The 11,677-nt window shown below is 32.7% G+C and overlaps 1 protein-coding gene across 2 annotated transcripts; it reads left to right on the top strand.

The window, feature by feature from the left end:
* The first annotated feature begins 1,884 nt into the window (after positions 1 to 1,884).
* Positions 1,885 to 11,667, top strand: LOC111713209 (uncharacterized). 2 transcript variants are annotated; one of them, XM_023488030.1, is made up of 9 exons: positions 1,885 to 2,144; positions 3,101 to 3,128; positions 4,682 to 4,753; positions 7,305 to 7,359; positions 8,008 to 8,052; positions 9,121 to 9,180; positions 10,224 to 10,273; positions 10,611 to 10,654; positions 11,540 to 11,667. In XM_023488030.1, exons 1-9 carry the CDS (start codon positions 2,124 to 2,126, stop codon positions 11,588 to 11,590), a joined length of 426 nt encoding a protein of 141 aa, XP_023343798.1. In that variant the 5' UTR covers positions 1,885 to 2,123; the 3' UTR covers positions 11,591 to 11,667. The 2 variants fall into 2 exon arrangements, with proteins under 2 accessions (XP_023343798.1, XP_023343799.1); XM_023488031.1 differs by lacking the exon at positions 11,540 to 11,667 and having other exon boundaries at positions 10,570 to 10,649.
* Positions 11,668 to 11,677: the final 10 nt, after the last annotated feature.

Raw genomic sequence — 11,677 nt, 5'->3', positions numbered from 1 at the left:
ACTTCAGAAAACACTTGGTTTATATTTAGGGTTTCACCACCAGCCTAGATCTTAATAAACAGAGGGAGCTACACAATTATGAAGATTAAGCATCAACTAGTGAGACAGCTTTGAATCTCGGCCCCGTCCTATCTTCTGGACCACCACGCAACTCCTGGCGGGGTGTACACAGGCGCGCAACTCTGGGAAGGGGTGGGCAAGGCCCCCCCTAGCCTGATTAAGGGGGGCATGCCCATCCCTTAAAAATACGTTCTACAAAAAGGCCAGTATGTAGATACATTGCACATGCACTTCCATATCTAGAATAGAGGCCTTTTTACCCTTTTTAAATTACAACAAGCAGAGATTAAGAGACCCGCACCCTTGTTAGATCAAAGAACAACAAAAACATACATGTTTTTCATAACAAAACATTTTCTAACGATTTACGAGCTGGGTTTCAAACCCTAGTTTCTCTTTCGTGACAAATCCGGAGAAACAAATCAGGTCTTCGTAGCTTAAAAACACTTGAATCTTACATACAGTTTACGATCTAATAAATAAATATCAGTATAGTCAGACAAAAGGGTTGAGAGGAGTCACAGACACTTTTTTAAAATTTTTATCATACTATTATACTTTCTAAAGTGATAACCATAAAACTCTGGAATAGGAAGTCGACTTTACGACTCAAGTTAAGACTTTAAATAGATGACGTTAATGAGGCACAGCAATTATGCAGTGTAAACAGAACCATTTCACTTAATAAGTGATTATAACTTACAAGAAAATCTATTTGCTTAAAAACAACATCAGTTGCACTCGAGCTTTGCTTTAACGTCTGTTCCTATTCTACAGTTTTCTGTGTTATCACTGTATATATAATAAATATTAAAAATAAATAAATAAAAATTAGGTATTAAAAAAAATCAAGTTTTGAATTTAATATTAACCCATAAACGGCTTAGGGACCCCCCTAGTAAGAGATAAAAAAGTTGGGAAAATGTATTAAATAATTTTAGTTTCTTACACAATTTTTTATTAATTTTTCAAGGGCATTTCATAAATGTAATTTTTAGATCTGTAACTTAAATAACAAACTAGATTTCAATTTTTAAGTGGATTTTTAAAATTTGACGAAATTCAAATTTTTTTGGAAAAAGTTTTTTGCAATTCTAAGCATTCAAAAAACATTTTAGCAGGTCAGAGCTGAAAACTTTAGAATGGGATACCCTTAATCCCGATCCCTTAATCTGAATATCCACTGTTAAGTTCCTTTTTAATTTCATTTTTAATCCGCTCTTGTTGGATATCATATTTCCTACTACATGTAAAGATACGGTTGATTGCAAATACAGATACGATGCTATGTCGATTGGACTAAAATATGGTTGAACTAAAGTCAGCAGTTTACAAGCCAACTTTTAGAGCATTTAAACAAATACAATTTAATTTTACCACATTTGAGGACTATAGCCCTTTTGAACTTTAGTCTTAATAAACAATAAAAACGCTCGTTCAATCAATTATTAGTCCAATTAATATGACACCACAAATGCGGGACAATTAAAAACCGGTTTTTCAAAAGTTAAATAACGCATCTCTAATCTCTAGAAATTAATCTGAAGACTAAATTAGTCAAGATTAGCAAAAAGAGAGGATTAAGCATTAATCTTGATAATCTTGATATCCAATTTTCTAAAGTTTTCAGCTCAAAGCTGTGAACTTTAGAATGGTGGATATATTAATGCTTGATCCACTCTTTTTTTTAATCTCGAGATTAAATAATGCTTGTTCTCCTCTTGTAATTAATCTCAAGATTAATTAATCGATCGGGATTAAGGATATACCATTCTAAAGTTTCAGCTCAGATTTATTTACCGATCGGGATTAAGGATATTCCATTCTAAAGTTTTCAGCACGGAGCTCTGAATTTCTTGCTTCAGAAAACCCTCTAGAAGCTAGAAAAACGATGCTATGACGCTCTTAAATGGAGGGTCGCTCAAAATTTGCTGACAGTCCATTTAAACTAAATTTTTCTCCCGGTGCTTATCATTCGGGCAGAAGCTGTAAAAATACTAAATCAGTTGTAAGAACTTCTCTGCAGAACTCCGAAGATTACCCCTCAACAAATTAGCTTCATAATGTGTGCTAAACCCAACGATGTAAGTAGAATACCAGGTTATTAAGCAATAGTGATTCTTTTAGGCCTAAATAAAGCACACATAGATTCAACCTGTTTATAAAAAGTCCCATCAACGGGTCGACTTTGAAGTCGTAACGCGCGCCTTGGGCTTTGATTTTACCGCTTTATCTTACTGCTTTTCTGTAGCCCTTAACACATACATTTTATCACTGTTAAACACTCGTTGTTAACTTGTTAGCTGTGATTTTTAAGAAATAATTGGGAAAACTCTCATCTATTTTTGCTTGAGATCTTGAGACCTTTCATTCACAGTGAACATGAGACATGAATCTTGCTAATCTTGCTAGTTGCTCTGAAATACACTATATATAAATTTGGCTTGTCTGTCTGTTTGTTTGTTTGTTTGTTTGTTGGTTTGTCTGTCTGTTTGTATCCAATAAACGTCAAAACGGCTGAACCGATCGGGCCCAAATTTTTTGTGGGACATCTAGGGACCCCAGGGAAGGTGTATGAATGATTTGAATTTTAAATATTTGTCTCCATCAAAATTAGATCGTCATTAAATTTTTAAAAATTTTGAAAATCCACGAAATTTTTTGTGAAAATCCGCGAATTATTTTTGTTTTGTTTTACGATGTACACAAAGAGAACATGTTCACAATTAAGGCTAGTACACTATATTATTCTTATATCTTAGCAACCTGATGATATGATAAACATCTTTGATGATATTTCAACTTGTGAATTCTGCAAATAATAAACGTTTAACATATCAAAAGGTTTACACCATGTTACAAGGATATGTGAATCATAAGCTAGAGTCAGCAAAAAAATGTCTTTTATCAGACAACCTTGTTAAAATGTATCTCTCTTATAATTATTTTTTTTAATATTCTTCAATTTGATGTAGTTGATGTTTATGTATGTAACAAATGTCATCTTTCAACCCCTAAAGTTATTTTCTATATTTTTCAGTATATATCTGATGTAATTATGGGATCTGGTGAGTAGATATATTTTTTTATATAATTTCTTTGAGAGTGGTTCAAATTGTAATATACGAGTAGTGACAAGACCAAACTACAGTGCAGAAATGTCCGGTCCTAGTTGAACCACCTTCTCCCCACTCCAAATAATCAAATGTTTCAAATAATCTTTAATTCTAATGTCAAGCTTTTTAAATATTTATTGATGAAACCAAATGTAAAAAAAAAGATATAATTTTAGTATCTCTGTAGCAGCTCATAAAAGGTTTAGACATCTATATATAAATTTGGCTTGTCTGTCTGTTTGTCTGTCTGTCTGTCTGTCTGTCTGTTTGTATCCAATAAACGTCAAAACGGCTGAACCGATCTTTTCTAGTAAATATAAAAGTGTAAATATTGGGCAAATCTATATATGGTTAAAGGGACTGTAAAGGAAAATGAAAGAGGGTATAGACTGAATTCTTAGTATTTTAGGAGTTAATCGAGACCCTATCTAATGTTCCTGTCTCGAGAAATTGACATAAAACTGTGTCAAATGTATACGAAAATCTACGTATGTTAAATTTCGTATAAAAATAGTAGCTGTTTAAACAGATCATATTCAGCAAATACGCAACCAATCTGAAAACGACGATATCCCAGAGGAGCCTCAGTATCTTAGGTTTGCTTCTATTATTATTTGAATTTAATAATCTTTCATTTATAAAAGATATAATGGATAATATTATTTATCCGTCCGTATCACGTGACGTGACAATAATACTGCACTGCCATTGGTGGGAGTTCTGGTCATGTGATACGGACTTATAATTATTAAAAATGAAAAATTATTAAATTCAAATGATTATAGAATCGAGCAAACCTAATCGATGATTACAGGTTGTAATATCTGAATGATTTGTTTGGAATTAAATTGAATTTTTACGATCCGAGTCGAATATTTCAACTTTCTGAATTCGTATATGGACACATTATTAGGTTTTTAACAATTTTCTCCTTACAGACGCAACAGATAGATGTAAGATTAGTAGTAATCACCATCGAATATTTTTCGACGTAAGCCTATATATACCACCTTTCATTTTTCGAGAACACTCCCCTTACGTTTTTATTTAAATATATGATTGAACATTTTATTAAATTAAAATAAAACAGAAAATATCATTCATTGTATATTTCATTTAATATTTCATTAAATATTTCATTGTTGATATACTTCATTTAATATTTTATTGAATATTTTAAATCTTTCTTTAAATATTTCATTATAGATTTGATTAAATATTTGATTAAATATCTTATTTATAGATATATTTCATTTAATATTTTATGAAATATTTTAATCATTTAAATAAAAACAGTTTATCAAATATTTTATTCAATATTCTATTAAAGATTTCATTAAATAATTCATTACATATTTCGTTAAATGTTTCATTAAATATTTCATTAAATATTTCATTAAATATTTTATTATAGACTTCATAAGATAATTTATTTAAGATTTCATTAAATATTTCATTAAATATTTCATTATAGATTTCATCAGATATTTCATTGAATTTAAAAGGTATGTTTGAACAAGGAGAGGTGGAACTCTTTCTCTCACTAACCACTGATTATCCGGATGCAACATTTCTAGGGGAGTTATTATCTTGTTTTGTAGTAAATGCCCTACTCCTAAAACTGCTCTCAAACCCGTATCAATCCCCAGGTACAACTCGTCAACATGGAAACAAGCGAGTAAGCTATCAATGCCAATCAAAGGCATGATCTCTTCAGCTATCAATGTCAACACTGACACAAACAAGTAAACTATCAATGCCGAACACGGGCACGATCTCTTCAGCTAACATTGTCAACAGGGACACAAGCTAGCAAAGTAGCAATGCTAAACATGGGACACAATCTCTTCAGCTATTAATGTCAACATGGACAAAAGCAAGTAAACTATTAATGTCAAACCAATAGGCACGATCTTGTCAGCTATCAATGTCAACACAGACATAAGCTAATAAATTATCAATTCCAAACCACTGGACACAATCTCTTCAGTTATCAATGTCAAAGCCAGACACAATCTTGTCAACTCGTTTGTTAAAACAAGGAAAAAATTACTCTCTCACTGTAATTAATGCAGAGTCTATTCCAACTAAAGAGTATTTAGAAATCTATGTCACAGGTTAAGTTGATATATGTATTTACAAGATTTATGCAGATATATATATATATATATACGCAAAGTTAAGCTAATCAAAATGCGCAGCAAGTCTACAAGTTTTGCGTAGTTAAGGATAAACATAAAAGGTATGTTTGTATACTGTATTTATTAGAAATGGGGGGGGGTCAGGGTGGACTTCTTGTTGCCATCCCCCCCTACAGGGGGGGCAAGCCTTCTTAAGGCAAGGGGGGTCTTGCCCCCTCCTAGCTGCGCGGCTAACCAGACTGATGATCAATGAATGTGATTATGATTAATTAATTCATGAGTAACTCAGTTTCTACTTGAGATTGATTGCCGGTAAATGGTGTAATAGTCAGTGCGGTATGGTGACCTAAAACCTGAGAATTGGGGCTCATTCGGCCAGCATGTGTGAGCGCCGAGTAGGCTGGAGTATAGTTGACTCTGATTGGTTTAATTTTGAATTTATTCATCATTTCCTGTAATCGTTTCTCGAAATTTAACGAAATAACGAAATAGCTCGAAATCACGAAATAGCAAGAACTAACGAAATACGCAAAAACCAAGATTTTCTTCAGAATTTGTGCATCAATGTGTAAAAACATCAAGATTTCTTGCAATTTTTACTCGATTCGTAAGCAAATCTTTGCGCAACTTTTGCACGATTTTCGTGCTACAAAACATTTCGACTGGAAACCCTATTTTGAAATTATCCCAGTTAGGATTAAGTGTTTACTGCTGGATCCCATCTACGTTTGGTGTTTCCATAAGGTTATTGCATTTTTCCATATCTACATCTCTGTATCCTAGACAGTGGGGAAGGGGGTTTGCTTCCATTTCCCCTGATATGATTTCTTCCCAAATTCCACTGTCACGTTCTGATTGGTTTTCTAGAATAGGATTAACTTCACCTCTGTCTTCATTTCTCTGCGTATCATCTTCTCTGTATGGCGATGTTCCAGTTCTTGAGCTTACTAAAGCTGTTGGATCAGTGGTTTTGCATCAAATTTAGAACTGCTCCCATCTCATTCGTTTGTATTCACATTCTCTATCCCCTTCTTGTGAATCACTATAGAACTGAGCCAACTCTGTTGAAAAATACTTTCATCAGATTTTATATTGACAATGTACTTCAGGCTGGACACGTCAGTATACACTAAAAAGGGGGGTAAGTACTTCAGGATATGCTTCAATCTCTCCATGCTCTTCACTAAAGCCAATAGCTCTCCCTTCAAATATGGATAATGTTTCTTGTATCAGTTGCACTTCCCGCCCGAGCAACCGATAAAACGTTCCACTCCTTCCTGTTTTTGAGACAGTATACCAGCAATATTCAAAGCAGACCAGTCCGTGGTGAGAATGAAGGGGTCATTGGAGTCAAAGTCTGGATATGCCTGAATCTTTCCTGCTGTGAACTCAGCTTTTAATTCCTTAAATTATTTCTCCATGTCATCTGACCACTCTAATTTCAAAGCCTTCTTCATCAAATTCATTCGGTTTGTCAAAGCTGAGAACCTGGGAATGAAACTCCTATAATATCCTGCAAACCTGAGGAATGAAGACATCTCCTTACAGCTAATTGGGAATGGCCAGTTCTGTACATTCTTGATATTATCCTTCATCTTTACTCACTTTATGTCCTAAATTCTCTACTTCCGACTGAAAAATCTTGGTCTTCTATGGCTGTATCCTGATCTCTGCTTTAGTATGAGCTTGTATTATGTTCCATGTGTTCCCTTGGATATCATCTAAATAACTCAACCAGTACTCTGCTGGTAGATGAGCCATGGCCAGGTCTAACATTTGGCTATAACAACTGCCATACAATTAACCTCAGTAAAAGGAGTATGGTGAAGAGGATCCGTAAAATCACTTTTAACTCTCTCATGGTGTAAACCTTTTATATACATAGTTTGAATATCATTATAAGATTATAAAACTAGAGTTTGAGGGAAGTATTCAAGTCCATTCAGACTTTATTATTTGTATTGAGAATAAACTCCTTAATGGTCAGATCTTGGAGCAAATCTTGGGACTTTCAGTGTAGCCGCAGCTGCTTTAAAATACAGGTGGAAATCAGGAATTTTATGATTTTTATTGTTGTCATCCCCACCCCCCTCAACAAAAAGTCAAGATTCCGTTACTACTAATATTTTAGCCATTTCAAAAATAATGATATAATTTGCCTACACTCTTTAAGAGTATTTTTTTATTGAGATCAAATGTTTTTATTGATAGCGCGCCATCGCAAACAAATGTTTTGACTTTATTTCTTTGAAATTATCAAAATGTCAATACAAGCGTTTTGTGATGCCGAAAAGTAAAAAAATAATTGGAATTTGAGGACGTAAAATACAAACTTTTATAATAAAAAGAAAACTTTTTCAAACACAGACACTAAATTATTAAAGATCGCCTAATTTCTAAGAAAAACTATGAGGAAAATAAAAAATTGCCTCAATATCAAATTTATATAAATGTTAAATTTATTGTGAAAGTAGAACAGAGAACTTCAAATCATATCAAATCAAACACTATACAATGTTTTTACAGTAATATTTATAATAGATAGAAACAAAATGAAAGTACCATAAATAATGGTAAAAGAAAAATTAAGGTTTTTTCTTATTTTGATCAATGTGGATTTTCTTACAACTGAAAAGATACAAAGTTTTCAAAATGTTTAAAAATGATTTTAAGTTTGATTAAATGTTTAGAGTGGTTTCAGTTGACCCATTCATTATTAACCATGCATATTCCAGGTAATACATTTGATATCAGGATAAGACAAATAAAAGAAACAAACTTATTTGAAGACAAATTAAATCAAATTTAGATATCTAACATTTTGAGTGCATTTCCGAATAAAAAATTAAACAATTCTTCATATTTATGTAACTACTAGAATTTTTAAACCAAACTAAGAACATTTTTGTGGTTGCACTGAGTCGAATTCCCATATGCAAATTTGAGCCAAATCGATGAAGGGGTACATGATTTATAATCTCGACAAACAAACAAACAGCTAGCCACACTACCTACGCAAACTAGGCCAAAATATGATAGGCCGGGTACTGTAAAAAGTCTGGCCGCGCCATCAAAGTTGAAACTGAGCCGGCATTGGAAGAGTCGGGCCGGTACTTGCCGCACGTCACTAAAGCCTGTACAAGGGGTTGGTCCAATTCAAGGGTGTAATGCAAGGAAAGTCAATTGCGGTTGTGTATACTCTGCGTATATATTGAAACCAGTTCTCTCTGGGCGGAATTTGTAAACAATGATAGATGCATCAGTGTTCGTTTAGTATCCGAGGAGGTTAAAAGCATTAAATTTTGATAATTTTGATAATTCACATAATAGTTTCCTATGACCAGAATATTTCATTGATTTTTTTATGTGAAAGATGGATCCCATGTCAGGCTTCTGCATCCGTCTTGTGTTTACATTAGCGCCCAGAGACATTACACTGCAGTACAAAAGATGTGTACACTTCTGAAATAACTTTCCTTGCCTTACATCCTTGGTCCGATTCGAATTGAAATTGACCCAAGTCCACTGTGAGAGCTTACTAACTTACAGGGTGTCCCACATTATATTAGACCGAGAATGGGTCTAAATTACGATTTTCGGGACTAATTAGAAAATTTAATTAGAATGAATCATTTTGAAAAATAATATAGGGCTTATATAAGAATTTTCTTGTGGAAAATGATAAGTTTTTCGAGTATTAAGGGTTTATTTCGGTGTAAAGATTGGAGATAATCTAATATGATAAGGGACGCTCTGTATATTGATAGATAATTTTGATGAAATGATGAATATATATTTTTTAGACTGAGTTCAAGACTTTACGGATCCGAGGAATATGTTAGATATATTGTCAACACTGTCAGGTAAATATATATCTATATAATATAGCTCTTCCCTCATGTATATATTTATATATATATTCAAATACTTAAATATATATATATAATGTATTTGTTAGCTTTAGCTGACCAAACGGCTGGCCCAAATTAGCTGAGATTTTTTGAGGGCACTAACGGATACCCTGAGTGTAACAAAGGAAAATTTAAATATTTTTTTTTTCAAAAATCGAAGTTAAAAATCTAATTTTGTTTTTCAAAATACGATTTTTTTTTATTTCACGGGCAACGCCTGTAACTTTAGTTAGTATATTATCAGAGAGAATACTGCAGGTGTACTTCACCATTTGTGCTATATAACCTTTTTTTAAATTATTTAATTATCTCTAAATAAATTCTCTGACAACCTATATGCATTAACAAATTAATTTCAGCATAACTTTACTTTACATTCCCGAGTTCATTTCAGCATACACTTTTTTAATTAGAAGAAATTGTAAATGATATGTATTATTGTGATGTGATGATTTATAAACAATTTTGCATCTTTAAAATAATCTCGATACGGAGAAAATAAATATCTAGATCTTAAAAGAAAGTGATGTACTGCGTATAATTTGTGAACATTTCCATGAATTGTACACTTTAAAGTCCTTTTCAGGCTTATAGGGACTGAACAAATTCATACCCAAGGATAGTCCTATTTCCCTTCTATTCTAATTTCTGTGCTGTGGTTACACACTTTTCATAAGTTTCATTTCTGATAGTCAGAATTCTCACAGGATTCACTTAATTTATAAAAAAATAGATTGTTACAATTACTGCGAAAAATATACCTTTTTGTCTATAAGGAATGAAACTTTGAAAAGTGAACCCTTTGAGAATTATGACTACGAGAAATAAAACTTATGTTAAGAGTATGAGAAGTGGAAATGTTACTATGAAAAGTGAAATTACAAAAGTCAAACTTTATTATGAGAACTGAAATTATGGAAAATGTAACTGGGCCGATCAAGGGATGGGTGACCAATTACTAAATCATATTCATTTTAATTTTGGTCTTTTTTCAGTAATGGAACCGAACCATTATATCCCTGGTTCCGATCCCCTACAAACCAAGGTAAAATTTTGATCTCTTTAAAATAAAAAAAACGTTAATTTCCTGTTATCAGGCCGAAATAAATTAAGTCCCTAGAAAACAGGCCTAAAAAACTAAAAAACTCAAATTTCTTGTTACAATAAACACCCCTCCCCCCCCCCAAAAAAAAACAACGTTGGTCGTTTTGTTGCATTGGGCGATTTGTAATTGTTCGTTTTGTTTTGGGCGTTTTGTGTTCAATCCAAAAATACAAGTACATTTTCAATTTTCGCTATACAGGCCCACAAAAATTAAAAAAATAATTGATTACGTAAAAGTTCTATGAAAACTTTGAAATTATATGATGATATAATTTCTGGCGGGAATTCCTTCATAACACAAGAAACAGCTGCTTCTAAACCGGTAATATATAATTTATTCAATTCATTATTACGTGTTAAAGGGACTGATCACAGAAAATATGGATTTGGTCATTTTTTATTTTTTAAGGGAGCAACTAAAAATGAAGGGGGGGCGAAACCAAGGGTAACGAGGGAAGATTAGGTGGAAAGAAATATGGGTTTCCAGGAGTCAACTTTGTTTACTAACCAATGAATATTAAAAAAAAGATGGACAAAACAATTTTCTGTAAATCTGATTAATATTTGCGGGAGATATCGTTGTTTTTCAAGCTTGGAATTACTGTGTATATTTTAAAGTTTTCTCCATTTAATCAAATTCAATTCAAAGGAATTGGGTCTTTGCCACAAACTTTGATTTTATAATCACTATATCTTTGGAGCCAAATGTTGCAGACCTTAGATATTTCAAACTATGAATAGATCAAATAATCTGAATTTGAAATAGCAAAGGTTTACAACATCAAGTTCAAAAGATATTGAGGTTTAAATATTTTATTTTGTTCTAAAGAGTCAATTCCTTTAAAAACATGTATATCTCACTTCTTCTTGATCAAGGAGTATTAAATAGAATAGATTGATGTACCATTACCGCGTATACAATAACCTGAATATTTCTTATACAAATGTTGTACCGTCAGCAAAGCATGCATAATCATATAGAAGGACAGGCCGTGTCAGTTGCATCTCCCTTCTATTTTATACTCCTTGTTCTTGATCCATGCATTAAGAGAACGGATCATGCCGCTCTATAAACGTAGGGTCACTTCACATCACCTCTACAGTCTACAGTTCCTTTAAGAAAACCGAAAAATACGATGAATGTTTACTTCTCTTAACAAAATATTTTGAACTATTTTTTATTGAAATGTTTTTTGTCTGCTTTCAGGCGCACGAGCTTGGAGAACCAGTCTATCCAGTTCAACTACAGGTACTTTAACTAGTTCAACTACAGGTACTTTAACTAGTTCAACTACAGGTACTTTAACTAGTTCAACTACAGGTACTTTAACTAGTTCAACTACAG

This window comes from Eurytemora carolleeae, unplaced genomic scaffold, assembly GCF_000591075.1.
Source record: "Eurytemora carolleeae unplaced genomic scaffold, Eaff_2.0 scaffold1000, whole genome shotgun sequence".
Classification (NCBI taxonomy): Eukaryota; Metazoa; Arthropoda; class Copepoda; order Calanoida; family Temoridae; genus Eurytemora; species Eurytemora carolleeae.
This window is presented reverse-complemented; position numbering and strand designations above follow the sequence as displayed.